Here is a 20,239-nt window from a genome sequence, read left to right as displayed (position 1 = left end):
TTCCTTGCTTTTTCATTGTTCTGCAAATATGTTATATACACACTCCTGCTTCTATCTATTTGCTTACAATGTTCTCTGGCCTAAAATGTTCTCCCTGTCTTTGATTATATGAGTCCTATTCATCCTTCAAGACTCAGGGCAAGACCAACTGGAAAAAGAGGTAAAAATAATCCAAGGGAGGGCAGCTGGGTAGCTCAGTGGATTGAGAGCCAGGCCTAGAGACGGGAGGTCCTAGGTTCAAACCCGGCCTCAGCCACTTCCCAGCTGTGTGACCCTGGGCAAGTCACTTGACCCCCATTGCCCACCCTTACCAATCTTCCACCTATAAGTCAATACATAGAAGTTAAGGGTTTAAAATAAAAAAAAAACATAATCCAAGGAAGGAAAGAGTTCTATGAAAAGTAGAATTGACCAAATGAAAAAGGAGGGAAAAAATCCAGTGAAGAAAAGAGTTCCGTAAGAAGTAGAATTGACCAAATGGAAAAGGAGGCTCAAAAAGTCATGGAAGAAAATAATTTTTTAAAAGTTAGAACTGGGCAAAAGATTCATGTCAAGTCTCATCTTTTCTATTTGCATTTTCCCCATCTCTAAGTAAACATTTCTTTGCTTCTGTTTTGTTTCTTTTGCCCATCATCTATCACCTAGTATATGCTGCCTTACATTGCTGTTTTATTTTTATATAGAGAGAAAGTGTCAGCAAGGGATGGGCAAATTAAAAAATAGTTCTTAATGGTTCAATGGCAACATGGCAAGAGGTTTCCAGTGTAGTATTCTAGGCTTCTACAGTAGAGGCAACTAGGTTGTGCACTAGGAAGACCTAAATTCAAATCTGGCCTCAGTCACTTAAAAGCTGTGTAAGCCACTTGACTTCTTTATGCATTAGTTTCCTTAATTGGGACAATGGGGGCTGCTCAACTGAATAAATGAGGATAATAATAGAACCTACCTTGTAGGATTGTTATGAGGATACTATGTAAATACTTATTCCCATCATCATCATCATCATCATCATCATCATCTACTATTATTATTTTTATCTGTGGGCGGCTTTAACATTTTTGTCAGTAACTTCTGTGATTTGAGACCTTTCTATATCTCAAATACCTTGTACTCAAATACTTGTACACAGTAGGCAACCAATAAATCTCCATTGATGATGGCAATGATGCACAGTAGATGTAAATTGTGTTTTTTATGAAAAATACATTAAAGTATAGATATAAGATAAAATCATATTTTATATATCCAGAATGTCTTCAACAGCCCAGAAGTGAAAGTCAGTGGATGATCCCCATGCTGGGAGATAGCATGATGGCTTCCAAAAGCTTGGGTTTCAATCCCAGGACTGCCATCTACTTATCTGATTTGGGATTAATGTTAATCTTTGTACTTCAGCTTTCTCTTCTATACACTAAAAGAGTTAGTCTTTACAGCTCTAAAATCCTTTGATTCCTAGAACTTGGGATCCGTCATTCAGTTTACTGCTATATCTAGAGCAATATGACATTTTTATCAGATTTAGGAGATAAACCTGAATTCATAAAACTCTCATTTTAAAATATGATCTGCAGCAAAGCAATAGAGGACTCCCTGGGTAGTTCTTGTCTTGTGTTACCTGCAGCTCCAGCCATGTGCTCATCCATACTGAGCAGTAGCTCCCAGGCTGCAGGTTGGATGTCTCCATACATTTCCTCTGTCAGAACTGGAGCTGCCTTGATTAGCAGAGACAAAGGAGCTGGGGACAGACTCATAACCTTGGGAAAAGAATGAAAAAAATTTCAAAAAGCATTTCAAAAGCATTTCAAATGAGGATAAACACTGACACTTTCCCAAATTTGACAGACTGTCAGATTTATTTTCCTAGTTCTTTCTCTATAAGAGAATGAAACATTACCTAAAGAAGAAGTTATTTAGGTGATGAGGAATCAAACCAAGGAGTCTCTTAGGACTAGGGATTTGCAGCTTCACTAAAAATAAATTTATATTTTAGCATCTATTTCTTCCTATAGGAGCAGATTTGGAATCAGCCAGCAAACTGTTTTTTGGCTAGTCAAATGATGCACAAGAAGGGGAAAAAACACCTCCTCATGTCCAGATTCTGTGTTGATTTTGATTAGGGTGCACTGAATGGGTTACATAGTTTTGTACTATACTACTACACTCTCAGAATATTAGGAATGATGGCAGGGAGTAGTTCTTATTGTTTCAATGTCAACATGGCAGGAGGTCACCAATGTAGTACACCTAAAGGATGTGGATTTTAAATTTAATATGCAATAACTAAGTATTATATTTGATAAAGTTTAATTAATAATAAACTAACAAAAAATGCTAACTAAAAAGATACTAACCCAGCCCGCTTGCAAGAGCAAAAGAAGAAGAGGGAGGAGCTACAGAACTTATAAAACAATAAAATGACCACGCAAATGTGAAGGCACAGGAGAGATTAAAGGGAATTTTAGGAAATACTAAAGGATTTCTGGGGAATGAAGTCCAAGGGTTCAAAATCTCCATTTATACAAGGAACTAACTATGCTTAACCCTATGCCAACTTTTATTGGTGGCTTTGATGAAATATTAAGTGATATGCTTATAGATTTGCATACAACAAACAAATCAAAATGATTGTGCCTAACTCAATTTTAGCTTCAGATCACTCCCACTATCTTCTACCTTTGCTCCTACATATGTGCTCCTGAATTAAGATGGAGAAAATCATGCAACTGTTCTGACTGGATCCACTCTAAATTTATGCTACACAATCACAACTGAGCCCTCATTGTTGCTAGGCAATTCCTGTACACCTCCATCATCCATTACTACTCATACTACTCTCCACAGAGGCTGGTCTAACCCTTTTCATCTCTCTTCTAGCTTCCTATGGCTCCCTCCCCACATCTTCTCAGTTGGTTTTACAGAAAAATTGAGGTCATTAGCTATGAGCTTACTATTCTTTTTGCTCATCGCATATCACTTAAATGCTTTCTTCTACTCCTTTTTTAGCCCTGTCTCACATGAAAAGGTGGATTTTTTTCCTTATCAAGCCTAATCCATTTTCCTTCTTAAGTAACCTTCTTCCATCTCTATTATTTGTCTCACTTTCTCACATATTATATCTTCCTCCTTACTGGCTCATTCCCTACTGCTTTTAAAATAAACCTATGTCTCTCCACCTTCAAAAATTCTCCCTTGATCCTTCATCCCCCTAAATATTGTTCTATTTCTCTTCTACCCTTTGTGGCTTAACTTCTTGAAAAAGCCATCCATACTGGGTGTCTCCTCCTCTCTTCTCTCTTCCTATTTGCAATCAAGGTTCTGACTTTACCATTCCACCAAAATTTTTCTCTCCAAAGTTACTTGTGATCTTTTTAATTGCTAGATCCAGCAGTCTTTTATCAATCATTACTCTTCTTGACTTCTCTGTAGCCTTTGATACTACTGATCACCCTCTTCTCTTTGATATTCTCTTCTGTCTATGTTTTCAGGACATGGCTCTTTCCTTGTTCTCCTCCTGCCCATTAGACCACTCCTCAGCCTCCTTTGCTAGAACCTTATCCAGGTCAGAGTCTTTACCCATAGATATCCCATGAGGCTCTTTCCCGGGTGCTTTCTCTTCTATATAGCTTCAACCTGATGATCTCATCAGCAGCCATGGATTTAATTATCATCTCTATGCTGATGATTCTCAAATCTACTTATCCTTTCCTAACCTCCATTTTTAATTTCCAATGAACTTTAAAACATGTCAGACTGGATGACTAAGAGCCACCTTAAAAGCAACATGTCCAAAACTGAATCAATTATCTTATCCCCTGAAAAGTACCCTTTCCAAACTTTCCTATTACTGTTAGGGATACCACCAGTCCTCCTAAGATCAAAACTTAGGTTCCATCCTTGCTTCCTCACTACCTCTCACTATTTCTCCTTTGCAACATCTCTTTAGTACACTCCCTTCTCTGCTGTGATACAGGACCTCATCACCTCACTCATGGTCTATCATATGTTGTTTGGTCAACCTGCCAGAAGTCTCTTATCACTCCAATCCATCCTCCATTCAGCCACCTGCTTTCTTCTGCTTTGAGAATATGAGTCAGAGATTATATCACCCTCCCTCTTTGGTCAATAAACTTGAGTGGGTCCCTATCACTCCCAGAGTTATATATGAAATCCTCTATTTGGTATTCAAAGCCCTTCATAACCTAGCTTCTCATCACCCAGTTTTCTACTCTTTTTACCCCTGAATCACCACGACATACTCTTTACTCTTGTGATACAAATCTTCTTGCTGTTCTGTGAATAAGACACTTTATCTCTTGGCATTTTTTCTGGATGTCCTCCCCTGCTCATCTCTGCCTGCTGTTGTCTCTTAAGTCTCGATTAAAATCCCATCTTCTACAGTATGCCTTCCACAAACTCCTCTTAATTCTAATGCTTTCCCTCTTTTAAAGATTTCTTACTTATAATATACATAGCTTGTTTGTACATATTTATTTTTTTGTGCCCCCATTAGATTGTGACTTTTACCTCTTTTTATATACTCAAAGCACCCAAAGTGCTTCATACAAAGTACTTAATGCTTATTGATTATGTTTATGTATTTTATTTTAAGAATAACTGCAAATATTTACTAATAAGTGTGATGTAATGGCCCATACCTGATGTCTGATGTATTTTAACATTCCAGAGTCCTTTTTGCCTTCTAGGTTAGTCTCTGTAACTCTCTTCTTCAGAGAGGGTGTCCGCAGGCATGACTTATCCGAGCACTGAAAAGAACATGATGTCTAAGTTATAAAAGGAAAGAAGGATTTCAGGTGCACATACATCTATAAGCAAAGGAAAACCACTCTCCAGTAGAAATTATTCTTTCAGGTCTCCTTCTAGCCCCAAAGTTTCTGGAAACTAAGAGTAGACATCTTCATTAACCAAAAGGCCATTTAAGATTCACTCTACTGATCATATCTGGGTGAGTTCTAATCTGGTTGTAGAATGTAGAAAACATTTCCTCTCCCTATCTTGCTGAGCAAACCTTCAGCTTAGGTCAAGCTGGGCTCAGTCTTGCCTCAGACTTTGATGATAGCTAACATTATACAGTTATTTATGGTTAGCAAAAGCACTCCACATATATTCCCATTTGACCATTACAATATCCTTGTGATTTAGGTGTTATTATTGTCTCCATTTTACAGTTGAAGAAAATGAGGCTGAATGACTTATTAGGGCCAGGGAGCTAGTCAGAGACAGGATTCAAACTATTTACGTGACCCTGAGTGAGATACAAACTAGCTGTGTGACTTTGGGTGAATCTTTGGTAAAATGGAGAAAATGATAACACCATTTCACCAGGTTACTTACGTGGACAAAATGTAAAAGTGCTGAGATAAGGACTTAAAAGCTTTTTATATTGTTACTGTTGTTACGCTTTGATTCCAACAATATAAAAATCACAGTTTAAGCTTTTTAACTTATACAAAAATTGTTAGTGGGCCCTTCTGAAACTGGAGAAGCTGTGGGAGGTGCCGTTCCTGAATGGGGACAGATAACTCATTCACTCTGATCCAAGCTCTCCTGACCTTCAACTATATTTCAGGGTCTGTATCACGTGGGAGGAGAATACAGAACTCTCCCTTCTCCAAGCCAGTACATGTTGGTTGTTTCAGTTCATTCTTTTTCCCCCAGGCGTGGGTTGAAGAGAGCTGCTTCTTCAACCCACGCCAAGGGAGAAGAATCATGCTTCTGGCTTATTCTTGAATGGGGTTACAGGTAGAGTTATTGAGAGAAGAGTGAACACCGAGTCTACCCAGGGTTCCAGAAAAGTCTTTCAAGAGTTTGACCCCAAGGGCTTACCACATTGAATTTCGGTGAATAGGATGGCTCCATCTTTACCAAAGAATGTGCTTTGAAACAAGTGAGTCAGAGCTCATGCCGTGCTCTCTAAAGACAAAAAGCAGGCAGGTGCAGACTGTGGAACATCTATAATTTGTGCAAAGGAGAGTCATGTACTGCTTTTTTTTTCCTGGGAATGCAAAAGCATTTCATAGCATAAAGCAGCGTGTGCTTATTATATAAGTTAATTTGGAGGCTGCTTTCAAATCGCACAAAGAGGAGTGCCAGGGGGAAATTAGCCTCACTTTTGAATAATGGTAAGAATGACAACAGCAAAAACAACTTGCATTTATACTTCATGTCCCACAAGTCTTACTGCAGCTTTATCCACTTAAAGCTTTTGGGATACTCCACAGAACGTTTTATGCTTTTCACAGTGTTTTCCTCATAAGAAGGTGAGGTAGAGAGGACAAGTATTTATTTTTTGGCTAAGACCTGTGCTTCCATTGGGTTCCACTGGAATTCATTCAGAACTCCCTGGGAGGCAAGTCCCCTTATCAACACAACTTAGCAACTCCCTTTAAGCCCAGGTTGTCTTTCAGAGTTGACTTGGAGGACAGAGGACATTGCAAAGTTAAATGACTTGCCCAGATTCATATATTCAATGTGTGTCAGAGGTGGGAACGGAATGCCAATGTTCTCTTCTCTTCTTAAATAAAATCTGCATTTTTATGGATATGGAAAATGAACCTCCAAGAAGTTAGATGACTTGTTTTTATTTTTAAGGAAAGTTCCCAGGTTGGCTGTGTCTTTCTTTCTGGAACGGCTCCCTCTACTCTGAACCTCCCAGGTTTCCTCTGTCATGGAATAGTGGCCTCACTCTGAAAGCCATTGTGCCTCCAGACTTCTCCCAGCACAAGTAGCCCCCCATCTATTACATTCTCTTTTTTTTGATTGGTCAGTTCCTCATAGAAACTCCATTTTAATTTTAATTTTATTTATTTATGTGTTTGTTTTTAAGATGAATTGAAAAGTTTTATTTAATTTAGAATATTTTTCCATGGTTACATGATTCATGTTCTTTCCCTCCCCTCCAATCCCCCACCCCATAGCCAACACATAATTCCACTGGGTTTTACATGTATCATTGATCAAGACCTATTTCCATATTATTGATAATTGCACTAGGGTGATCACTTAGAGTCTACATTCCCAATCATATCCCCATTGAACCATGTGTTCAAGCAGTTGTTTTTCTTCTATGCTTCTACTCCCACAGTTCTTTCTCTGGATGTGGATAGCATTCTTTCTCATAAGTCCCTCAGAATTGTCCTGGATCATTTCATTGCTGCTAGTAGAGAAGTCCATTACATTCAATTTTACCACAGTATATCAGTCTCTGTGTATAAGGTTCTCCTGGTTCTGCTCCTTTCACTTTGCATCAATTCCTGGAGGTCTTTCCAGTTCACATGGAATTCCTCCAGTTCATTATTCCTTTGAGCGCAGTAGTATTACATCACCAACAGATACCAAAATTTGTTCAGCCATTCCCAAATTGAAGGACATCCCCTCATTTTTCAATTTTTTTTGCCACCACAAAGAGCATGGGTATAAATATTTTTGTACAAGTAGAAGCTCCATTTTAAAGAAAGTACCGAGACCTGCCAGGTTTTGTCCCTCTCCCAGCCCCACATCTGACTTTGGAAAACTTTTTCCACCATGTCTCTGCGCGAGTACTTTCTCTCCTGCCCCATTCTGCCTTTTCCCTCTCAGGTTTTTTGTATGTTTTGTCTTTCCCTATACTGAGGTCAGGGGCTCTCTTTCTGCTTGTATTTGTACTTCCAGTTTAGCACTGTGCTTGGCACACTCAATAAATATTTATTGACTTGACTTTTTTTATAATTTCCAAAAGTTCTTAAAAGTTAGGACAATACAAAGAGATAATGGAGTTTCAGGAGGGCAGAACAGCCATACAAAAAAGAATCTGTCCTTGAGTTGGTGAAAAATCAAATCCCTAGAACAGTTTTTTAACTAGTGTTTTGGCTATTTAAACATATTTTAATAACCACAATTCAATATGTTTTATTTATTTATTTTAATTCTGTGAATTTTATTCATTTAAAATATTCTGAGAATGGGTTCCATAAACTTTGTGAAAAGAGTCTGTGTCTCACATCACACACACACACACACAGACTTAATATGACTGATGCAAAGTGAAGTTTAACAGAACCAGGAGATATATATGTATAAAGTGTATATATAAGTATAAAGTGGCAGAAATATTAAAGATGATCAACTGTGAAGGACTAAATTAATTATCATTAGTAAAGCAAGTTCTCAAGATATCCACAAGGAACCCACGATGAAAAATGCTCTCCACAGCCAAAGAAAAACTGTTGGAGTCTGTTTGCAGATCATGGAATACCATTTTCCACTTTATTTCCTTCATGACTTTCATTATATGTGGGATATGTGTCTTCTGTTATAGCATGAGCAATATGGAAAAGTGTATTGTGTGAAAGCACTGGTATAACCTCTTTCAGACTATTTACTGCCTTAGGAAAGGGAGGAAATTTGGGAAAGAAAATCTGAGTCCTAAAATGTAAAAAAAACAATGGTCAAAAATTGTTTTGACATGTAACTGAAAAATAATTAAAAAAAAAACCCTGGAGTGGTTCTATGAGCATCTGGAAACACCACATAAACCTGAAGAGAGCAGCTCAGATCAAATAATGACCTAGACCTAGGACCTATAGACAGGATTTATATCAATAGAGGCCCAAAGTTCAGATGGTATTAGAGGAATGCTCCAGAATGGATTCTGACCTGGAGGGAATCCTGTTGGAAATTTTTCTAAAGAAGCAATAGCACATCAAGTGAGGATGGTAGGCCTCCATAAGACTGGGCCCTTCTCCCAAAGACTGTAAGAAGGAATCTAATAGTTACGATCTTATCTTCTTAAAATACAACCCTTTTTTGTAACACTGTAACTGGAATATTATAAGCGATATCATTGTTTCCAGGACTACTTGATGGTCTGGTACAAAGATTTACCCCAATTCTGTTGGGTAGTTGAGCCAAAAGAAATGTTATATCCCTAAAAAGTCATTCTGGTCTTCTATGGTATCGGCAACTCTGACACAAGTATGAATGTCTGTTTAATGAATCTTTAAAGAAAATCAGTGGATAGTTATGCTACTTAATTGTATTTAAAGCTAATGAGCATCATATCCACAATTTTCTTTTTCTTTTTTTTTATAATCTTAACCTTCCCTCTTACAATCAATATTGTGTATCCTTTCTGAGGCAGAAGAGAGGTAAGGGCTGGGCAATGGAAGTTAAGTGTCTTGCCCAGGGTCACACAACTAGGAAGTGTCTGAGGTCATATTCAAACCTAGGACTTCCCATCTGTAGACCTGGCTCTCAATCCACTGAGCAACCTAGCTGCCCTTTATACATACAATTTTCAAGGAAAATTAAATCTATGCACATTTTGCTCAATTTATGCAATATAAATTGTCTTTCCCAAGAATGGCCAGTTATTATTTTCTCTCTTCCTTTCTAATCCTTAGCAACTTCAGCTCTTCTCCATATTACTATGCTGATAACATTACCTCACATTTATATTACACTTTAGGGTTTGCAAAGAACTTTCCTTACAAAAACATTGTGAGGTAGGTAGTGCAAGTATTATTATTACTTTTTTTTCCAATAAGGAAAATGAAGCTCAGATAAGTTAGGTGACTTGCCTAAGCCCCCATAGCCAGTAAAGTGCCTGGAACTGGGATTTTAATTCAGTTCTCCTCACTCCTGGGCCTCTTTTTTATTTACTTGTTAAGTATTTATTTTTTACTGAGTTCCTATACATTTTAGAACTCTGTTCAAGAATATGAAAGAAAGAGAAGAAAAAGACACTGATAAAATGACATGAGTAAAATAACATCCCTAAAGAATAATATCATGGTACAAATGGAGCCTATGAGTCCTGAGACATGAATTAGAAGAGGGATCAGAACCAGATGGGTGAGAAAATACACTCATTTTTCTTATAAATACAGTTGCTCCACAATCACATAAGAAACAGTACTGAATAATACATCGCTCCTTAGACCTTTGCCCTATCTTATTAGAGCCTGTTTTATTACTTTGTGGTCCTGTTTTCATGGAGACTCTAGGCATGAAGGGTTGGGTTCATTTTTATGACTAATGCGGAATGGTTGACTATGAGAAGCTCAAGAGTGAAAAGACAACTTAGAAAGCAGGATATCATCACATTTTGTGAAGACCATATTGCTAAAATGAGAAATGGCATATTGGACTGATTTGGGAGCAGGCTAATAAATGCTATCCACAGAATCTGATAGATTGGTTTTGTTTTCCTCTGAGGAACATAAACAAAGTTTCCTTTGGAAACCCTTTCTAAATTTCCTGGAGCCAAATTCTCTTTGTGAGGATGACCCTGAGGTCAGCCTTGGGTGAGAGGTATAAGGGGCATCAGCACTGTTTGCTCCTAACATTGATCATCCATGAACAGACGTAAAAGAAAGGCATTTTTATCACTAGTGACAGACTGGTTAAAACAACAATGATAACTGGAAAGATAATTTGTTTTTTGTTTATGCATGAGTTTAATGCCAAACAAACTTCTCTATGTCTCTATGTTATATACACTTTGGAATAAACAACACTTCCCCCCCCAGCCCCCCTTTAGCTCCTGAAACTCATTTGTAACTTGGGATGATAGTCTTCTTGTTTTCAATTCCATCTGAATTTAGGTACACTCTCTTCTGTGATATCCCGCATTTGATCATATTCTCTAATGGTTCAATGTGGGTGTTTTTCATCCTCAGCTGTATTATAAACTGCTTTAGGGCAGAGCTGACTTCTCTCTTGAATCCCCCCACAGCTCCTGGAATAGTGCTAAACCCTTGGCAGGTTTTATTTATTGGCAGGCAATATTTATTGAATTGGTAATTGATGAGTGAATGAATGAAAATTCTTTTGTGAAGCCACTGGATAAATGCAGATTATTAATAGCAAATGTAGTAGTTATGGTGTAATGAATAAGTAGGTCAACAGGGGCCTTGAGCTGGTTAACAGGCTAGCAGGTGGATAGCTGGTTGTTAGGATGGAGGGAGCAACTTCGGTTGGGCTTGAAGCTTGTTAGAGTGCCCTGTGAAAGCTCACTGCTACCACCAGGCTCCTCTAAGATGTCAGGCAGCCGCCCCTCCCTGCTGAGAAAACAGCCTCCTATTGGTTAATGGCAGACTGGCAGGAAGTGGATGTGGAGCTTGTTCCAGCCCTAACTGCTCAGAATCCCTGCCTGTTGCCTGTCCTCCTAGCCTTTGATGGTAAGGAAATAATCACAGGATTCACTGGTTAAGGCTATGGAATTTATTGGTAATTGGGGAAGGAACAAGGCAATGGTAAGAGGCCTTGTAAATACTAAAATCTGTTGTTAAGGATTATCTGGCTAAGCTGGTAGAAGGTCCTTGGAAGGTCTAGGCTGACTGAGGGCAGGCAGCCCTCGGCCAGAGTGAAGGGGTCTCTGGTTAGGAAATTGAGCTGATCTATTGGCTAATATTGTAGATGATGATAAATAATAATATTGTGTTGCTTTAGTTGATTGGATCTTAATCCTAATTTCCCACGTTCTCACTCCCGCCACCCTTTTCAGTACTACCACCTTTTACTCCCACCACCTGGGCCCAGGGGAAGGGTAGATGAGTGGTCAGGATGAAGTCAGGTCAGGGAAGAACAGAACCCAGCTTTGGTTTCCAGGGCTTTTTATACTCTCAGCCCAACTGCCAGTTGGTATCTGCCAAGTGGCTCATGCCCTCCTCAACATTCCATCCAGGGCAATGACAGGTTTGCCCTAAGACAACATGGCAATGCTAAAATCCTATATTACAAGGGGCAATAAGTAACTGTTTTACTACTTGGTTGGCAGTTGGAGGACCCAATGCTTCTCAAGGGCAGGTTTAAAATTTTTGAGTTTCCATTAACTATGAAACACTTAGCCTATCAAATTTGGTGTTAAAATAGAGCTTAATAATGAGAAAATGCAGATTATATTCTCTTTAACATATTTCTTTCAGCCCAACCAACATTAGATATTCTAGTATTTGTCAGTCAATTGTCAATTAATCGCTTACACTTTTGATAGTGGAAAAAAGCCCAACTCTCTAACATTGAAAGAGATGCTTCTTTTTGCTTGTGAAAATGAAGATAAAAATTTTGCCAGGATACTTGTCTTCATTTGGAATCATTCAGACATTGTAGCTTTATTGAAATTGTTTTATGTTCTACAACTCCCAGTTCATTTGAAAAGAGACTTCTAAAGCAGGGGTACTGAACTATTTTAATGACATGGACCACTTTGACCATTTGGCGAAATAAATGGATCACTTACTCCATTCAATAATGTTTTTAAATTAGTAAATTGAAATACATAAGATTTCAAAGGAATATTTCAAAGAAACATAAAATTCAAAATATTCATTAATGATAGTAAAATGTCAAATATTTTTAAAAGCAATTAAAATTATCCATGGACTCTTGGGGTCCAAAGTCTGCAGATTATGAATCTCTGTTTTAAAGGTTTTCTTTTCCCATTATTGACATGTACTACTTGTTTTGTGTTTGATCAAAAACTTCACATTGAACTTTATTCCAAACAACTAAGCTTGTTTAGTAACCATTAAAATAAATTTCAGTGCATAAAGTATGTAACATTAATTTCTGATAAGAAAATGGACACCAGGATGAGTGACAGCCAATGGTATAGAATTTGGAACTTACCCAGATGCCATGAGCCAACGGGCAAGAAGCAGTTGCTGCCAGGACTATAAAAAGGCAGAAGCTGAATCAAACTCACTCTCAGTTGTGAGAACGGGACCCCAGGTGGCTGGGTGGGTAGGCCAAGCAACTTGCTCAAGTTACCTGTATCCTGTTTCTAAATCTGTTTCATTGATTACCACATCACCAACTACTGAATAGAGCTGTAAAATATTTACCAACTATCTGATTATTCAAGAAGAACATCATCAAACTCACATCATGTGGTCAGGGCCAAGGTACCAGCCTGACCAGGGCCAAAGAGAGAGAGGAACCTCTCCAGCCAACAGAAGCAATGTGATTATCAATTGACCATCCTTCTCTATCATCTATAGTCTAGCATAGATTCCCAATACCTCATTCCTCAACCGTAATCCTTCCCCTGAGTTTATTAAGTTTATTATAATTAAATTCCTAAAATCTATTTAGGTGAAGGTTGTTATTATCCTAAAGATCAGTCTAATAGTCTTGCATCCAAAGGGGAAAGGGAATACTTCAGTCAAGTCACAGTCAACTGTGTTATCCATTCATCATCAACATCTATCTTCATCATTAAAATTTACCCAACCAACCCTAACATTTATCTATCAACTTAACCCCAAGACAAGTAGCCAGAGAAATTGTGTGATTCAATTCATAGCTTCTCACAGAGTCATTTAGTCTTGGGAACTGTAGGTGGGAACTGCTGCTCAGTTGAGCTACAAATATTTGGGGACCTTGTGTTCACTACCTCAACCTGGTGTTCACTTAGGCCTTCCATCCTTAAGCTTAGGCCCTTATACTATCTGAGGACTTTGGGCCATCTCTTTATCAGGCCCAATCCAGAAGCACCATATCACCCATAACAAGTATTATAACACTTCTAGTCATTCCTTCTAAAATCCCTAGTCAGAAGTAATTTTTTTGTCTTTCCAGATTTTTCTCATTGCATGAATGTATCACAGTTTATTTAATCATTCTTCTGTTATTAGACACTCATGTTTTCAGTTTTTATAATGACAAATAATACTGCTAAAAAGAAAATCTTTGAACAAATAGCTCCTGTTTGATTTTTTAATTTTTCTTTCCAGAGTACATTCCTAGCAACAGATTGGTACTAAGTCAAAGAATATGATTTTTATAACTTTTACTAGGTACTGGCAGATTGCTTTCCAAAAAGTATCTTAAAAATTTATGTCTACCAACAACAAAGGAGTATACCTGTTTCTCTCAGCAGTGAATTTGGTTATTTTAATTTTTTCCCCAAATTCTGAGGTAGTGTCTCAAAGTTTTAATGTGTTAATAATCATCTGGAAGAATACTCTGCCTCATGAATTATCAAAGAAAGGTAAATTATAACATATGCCACATTAATTGAGGTTCTTACCTCTTTTTGCTTCTTGCCCCGAAAGCCCACATTATGGAGTGTGTTGTCTTCCCGAAGGGAATCCACAGTGTCCCCATAAAGCAATTTGATGGCCCGTACCAAGCGGGCACAGGAGCGACTGTGGTGAAGGTAGCAGTGAGGGTGGCAATAGTCGATGTGTGTGCAGATGAAACTTTGCTGATTGCACAATAAGATCATAACCTGAAACACAAAAAGCCCTATAGATGTCTCCCAACAGCCAGTGAAGGTTTGGAAAGGGAAACTGCAGGTGGTTAGTAGAACGTTAATGAGCATGCTTCCTTTCTGCACTAGTTTGCTTTTATCTACCAGCATTAACCTCTCATCTAAGAAATCTTGTGAAGCAAATGAAGGCTTGCAGATGATCGTTTATAACTTAATCCAGCCAATAATTCATCTATAATAGATTTGTATTATTTATTATTATTATTTATTACATGTGTATGCACATGTTAGTTTCTAAGTATTGATATAAGTAGAGATCTTAAACTATGAAACAATAATGCCCTATAATTGTAGAAGAATATATGTGAAAGAGTATGAAAATGACCATAATAAGGGGGAGGAAAAGATAGCAAAGGATCCCTAGAGACTGGAAAAATCTGGTCTTTGACTATGCTTCTTTTAAAGTATATTTCTTTTTTAAATGCACTGGTCATGACATCCCATCTGTACTCCCACTAGGTATAGATATCTCATGATCCTGTTCTACAGCTGATCTTGGAGTCACTGGCAGGCTTAGCACGGAATATGTCCATATAATATCAGCTTCAACTATTCCCTGGTCTTTAGCTGAAACGGATACAACAGGTATTTGCCAGTTTCTAGTCTATGGTAGTGTTAAACATCTTAGTGAACTTTCTTTCCCTTTGCTAGAAGGGAAGGCCAAAAAGTTGATTAAAAAAACAAAACAAAACACTACTACTTACAACGCAATGCCTTGCATACTGTAGGAGCCTAATAAATGCTTATTGATTTTACTTACATGGAGCCATGACATATTCCTGTGGTAGTTTTCTTCAGTGCCAGTGTTGCTCAGCCCCTCAGGCTCGATGCTTGGCTCACTCGCACTCCAGGGGCTCCCTTCTTCAAAAGAAAAATACCAGAAAATGTTTTATTTTTCTCCTTTTGGGGCAGTGAATGTGTGTGTGAGAGTGTGTGTGAGTGTGAGTGCATGTGTGACTGTGTAGTACAGTTGTCCATGCTTGTGAATCCAAAGGAAAACATTTGCAGGCAGGCCACCTTTGCCCAGCTGGGTAACAAAGGGAACAAAAATCACTGTTTTTAGAGACTGAAGGAGGATCTCTCCCCCTTGGCCACCCACTGGACCCGCAGTGACAAAGACATGGTTACCAGAAGGGCAGGCCATGGCTCACATACGGAGAAAGGGGGAAGAGAGATAAAAATAAACAAAACTCCTTGTGCGGTTGAGATGTGCAAACTCTTGGAGCTCCCCGTGACCACATCATGGGCCAGACTCGGCAGCTGAAGGGGAACAAGAGCACCGACCCTCACACGGTGGCCTCACAGTCTGGAGCTGCTCCTGCTGCTGCCACTGCCGCCATCTTACTGCCATTGCTCTGACTAGTGCTATTGCCCCAGGGCGCCCCCAGTGTTGGGGGAGCGTGGGGGGGAGCCCCAATACACAGAGCTGAGTAGGGAGAGGAGCCCTGCGCCTAAACTCACCGGACCAGCCTTGTCCATGGGAACCCTGAGGGAGAAATTCTAAAAATGGACTCTTCCAAAACCCTTCCAGCCTAGCCAGGCAAGTCTCCATGAGGGCCTGAACAATGCTAGGGGCTGACTCTTGACTCAATCATCCAATGAATGGCGAACCAAACCACTGGTGAAGAGGTCCCAGCAGGCGCTAACAGCAGGGCTGCTTTCCTTTGCACCGAATCGACTGTCGTGCCTCCGACTAGACTAATGAATGCCTGTTGCCTCATCTTCCCTTACTGAATCGCCGCTATGCATTTACTGAGGCGTCGGCCATCTCTCGTGGCCAGAGCGCCGAGCACCCTGCCTTCTCCTCCCCTTTCCCTGGCCGCCCGTCTCCTCTCTGTTACCTATATCAGTGACAGTGTCCCTGCTCTGGGACAGCTGCTGCTCCTCATTCTCAGACTCTGAGTCCTGCCGTGAGAGCTTGGTACTCTTTAAGCTGCCGGCTCGGCGAATACTGGATAAGGAACCCCCCTTCTTCACCCGGAAACTGCGGGTTCCTTTAATGTGGAGCAGGCGGGAGCCTCCTAGCCTGATCTTCCTGCTGGGAACTGCATTAAAAGAATAAGATAGGTCTTCCCCCGCTTAGTCCTCTGCATTCCGGGTGGCCATCCCTGCCCTCCCCGTCGTGTCCCTGCCCTACCCTGCCCCCTCGCTGTTGCCCTGTAGGGAAAGAAACTGTTTTCTCGGCCTAGCAGCTGCTTCCTCCAAAGTCACCACTACGGCGGAGCTCTGTGAATCAGACTTGGAGCAGGGTCTACCGTGGTGATCAGAGGAAAAGGCTTTTAGCCAACACAGATGATCCGTCTTGGGACCAACCTGCTCCCTTCCTTGCCTCGGCTTCACAAGCATGATTATGCCTTTGCAGGCGTGATCTAGGATGCTTAGTATAGTCACATATTGTTATTGTTCCAGCCAAGAGAATGTATGACAATCTTTAAATGCAGTTTTTGTGATGGGACTTACACGGTTCTTTGAGCCGCCGCGTAAACCCATTCATTTTGGAATACCTTAAGTAATTAATACCCCAAGTGGTTCCTCTCTCTCCATGCCAGCAGTAGGTCTCAGCTTTGACTCTTCAGCAAGGCCGCTAAGGGATCTGTTTTCGGGCTGGTGTTTTTGGTGAGCATGAATATGAAATGGTTCCATTTCCAATGCCCCTACTGATTTCCCATGATCCTCCTTGTGAGTCCAAATGTTGCAACACCCTGAGTCACCCTTACAGTCTACATGTACTGAGAAGAACATGCATTATTCATCTTTTAGTGTTCTGTGAGTAAGAGAAATTGATCAGTAGAGGGAAAAAAAAAAACAATTTTAGACGTGAAAACCTGACCTTTTGCCTTCAAGCCTTCTCTTTATGTATCTATATATCTATATGTACAAAGGTATGGGAATCTATACATATAGATAGAGTTCTATATAGATATGTCATGCTTCTGAAGGCTTTACGGCAGTTCTCATTCATTCTTATTCCGAAGGGTGAGAAGAGGAGTTTTCAGATTGATGGGACATGAATGAACCAGGGACTATATTTAGGTGACTTGAGTTCTCAAGGAACAAGAAGAACAGGATACTCAAACTACTTACTGAGGTGGATATATAACTACAAATTAAGTGAATTGAGTTTGGGGTCACATTTTCTGTTGAACCCAAATCTAAGAAAGAACTTGTCTGAAAAGTGACATTTTCCCATAGTTATCTAACATATAGGCAATTGTATAAGCGAATGGAATGGAATGAATACTAAAATATCAGTTATATATACACGTGTTTATTGGCATATAGACCTACCCAGAAGAATTACTGTGGACCAATGTGGATTCTTTCTTCTCTGATTCATTCTTACGACTCAGACTAAAATTATCTAAAATTATATGGTTGGGAAATTCCTTAGGGGACTCCTTTAGCACATCTGGATAGATCTGGAGAAGATTATAATTCCCAAAGCACAGTTGGACACAGCCAATGAAGGCTGTATAACATCAGGTTACATTTTAATTATAGCACAAAACTCTCCAGTGTATGTTTTCCACAGTGTTGTTTAGGCTTAATCACTACATCTTTGTTTCTTCCTACCTGCAGCAAGTAGAAACAGAATAAAATTGTAATTTGCATCACTGCTAATATATGCCTTTGTCTCTCAAAGCAATTTCACTACAGTGGATTTGAAAGGAAACAAGTAGATTCATATGAATTCTTAATCTTGGAATGGCAACATTCCACCATTTGTTTGATTTCACGGAACCACTCAACCAAAACTGCACTGTGATCATGTAAAGGTAATTAAAATATACTTTGTTCTGAGGTTGGTTGATATCCCATAAGATAAAAAGGGACATTCTTGGACATCCCAAAATAAGGATTTCAAACTATTGAATTGGTAATTTATTATTGAGAAAGCAGGGAAGTGCATGCATGTATGCTCTTTTCTCCCTCTGAATTATAAATATAAAAGATTTGATGACCCTCCAACAATAAAATTTAGCCTTTGTTTCCATGATAGCAAGTAATCAGCAGGAATGTGAAAAAGAAAAACTTGTCCAATTGGTTGATGATCTCAAATGAATCAATTCTTCCTTCAATTTCTGCTTTGACTATATTGATCCAATGAAGTGGATTCTTAATTAGGTTTTCTAGTTAACTAGGATTTCGGGAATGTGTAGACCAATGGTCGGCAACCTTTTTGGCCATGAGGAGGATGGAGGTGGAAGGCACTGGAATATGGGGCAGGGGCTGAAGGGCACCCTGGGGCACATCCTGGGGCTCTGCCCAGACTGGGCAGTTGGGAGGTAGAGCCAGATATGGCTCGAGAGCCATACATTCCCGACCCCTGGTGTAGACTAATCCTCTGATTTGAGTGTTCTTCCCACCTTTATATATGCTCTTGTGCATGCTGTCTTATGAACTGATATTGGAACTGATTGACAGGTTCCTTGGGGTGATTGGGAACTCCCAGAGCTAATGCCTACCAAAAAGGACTGTAGTGACCACATGACTACATCATCATCCCCATCTAGTCTTTCCGTCATTTATTCTCAGACAAAACCATAGCTGATGACATCTCTTGGGGGACAAAACCAAGGTGGGCAGTTCTGAAGCAATTTGCTCTGCTAGAAGTACCAAGGAAGACTTGGCAGGTTCCTAGTTTTCCACACTGGGATTATTTGATGAACTCATTGAGTTCATTTCTTTTTAAAAATATAATTAAAAGATAGTTTACCAAAAGCAAACCTAATTTGGCACCACCAACTTGGAAGTGACCCAGACTTGCTCTCTATGACCAAAATTTCATTATAATTGACTACCCTGGTAATTAATTTTTGATGATTCCATTAATTAATCACAGTCATTGGTATTCTAGTATTACATAATTACATGGAATGACCTGATGAGCTGTGGTATGGTTTGGCAGTCACAAATCTTAGGTAGTTCTTGTCCCTAAAGAGGATCTCCCATTACAGCTATCTTTGGTAGAGCCAAAATGGTCGTCAGAAGCAGTTTATTCAGCCATTAATCCTATCCAGGGCTTAGCTTTTGAGAAAACAGCTGGTATGGAATCATTTAAATCATTAGGGAGTTCTGGTTTTAACCTTCAATTTGGTTTTAGCAGCTGATAATGAGAGCCTGCAAAATAAGCTATTGGAGGTTCATATTTTTCAGCTATCCTGCTTGATAAAGAGAATCATCATGGAATACCCCTTCCTTTATATGCATACATACTTATATGTATGCTGGTATATACACACACCTATCTATGTAGTTTGATTTTTATGTTAGTCATACATATATATATATATATTTCATTTTTATATTAGTCATTTCTTCATCGTGGGATGATCAAAAGCAATTGACATGGCTACTAAAAACAATGATCCAGGACAATTCTGAGGGACTAATGAGAAAGAACACTATCCACATCTAGAGAAAGAACTGTGGGAGTAGAAATGCAGAAGAAAAACACGTGATTTATCACTCATTTATATGGGTAAATCGTTTAGGGTTTTGGTTTTAAAGGATTGCTCTTTTATGAAAAAGAATAATATGGAAATGGGTTTGAGTGATTAAACACACACATACATATAACTCAGTGACTCTGGGAGGGGGGGAGGGATGAGAGGAGGGAGAAAACATCAATCATGGAAAAAATTTGAAAATAAAAATTTTTTTAAAAAGATTGCAGGGATGACAAGAAAATGTCATGGGTGGGGGGGACATTTCTTGAATAACCTTCCTCTACAGAGGTACCAAATTTATAGAAGAGCAGAAAATAGATATTACTCATTATTGTGTAAGTATTATGCAGATTTATTCTGGCAAAATATATAATGTTTTAGTGTTCTTAATGATAATCATAAAATTAAAATAATCTTTAAGATATACTATCATAATAAAATTATTTTAAAATGGCTTAGCCTTTATATAGATGTGTGCAAACACCTTATTGGGTCTTAGGGTCATAAATTTATAGAG

The 20,239-nt window shown here is 39.0% G+C and overlaps 1 protein-coding gene across 3 annotated transcripts in view; it reads right to left on the bottom strand.

The window, feature by feature from the left end:
* UNC80 (unc-80 homolog, NALCN channel complex subunit) overlaps positions 1-20,239 on the bottom strand; it is a 233,058-nt gene that overhangs the window by 87,782 nt on the left and 125,037 nt on the right. For 2 of the 3 annotated variants that reach the window (XM_044667510.1, XM_044667511.1), the window contains exons 27-30: positions 15,033-15,133; positions 14,030-14,230; positions 4,656-4,763; positions 1,616-1,754 (exon numbers count right to left, since the gene is read on the bottom strand). In XM_044667510.1, the coding sequence (XP_044523445.1) occupies positions 1,616-1,754; positions 4,656-4,763; positions 14,030-14,230; positions 15,033-15,133 (549 nt within the window). Of the gene's footprint in view, positions 1-1,615; positions 1,755-4,655; positions 4,764-14,029; positions 14,231-15,032; positions 15,134-16,113; positions 16,318-20,239 lie in introns of all 3 variants that reach the window. The other variant, XM_044667509.1, reaches the window with a different exon arrangement.

The sequence above is a fragment of the Gracilinanus agilis genome, chromosome 3 (assembly GCF_016433145.1).
Source record: "Gracilinanus agilis isolate LMUSP501 chromosome 3, AgileGrace, whole genome shotgun sequence".
Lineage (NCBI taxonomy): Eukaryota > Metazoa > Chordata > Mammalia > Didelphimorphia > Didelphidae > Gracilinanus > Gracilinanus agilis.
Note: the sequence above shows the minus strand (reverse complement) of the source record. Positions and strands in the feature narration are given on the sequence as shown.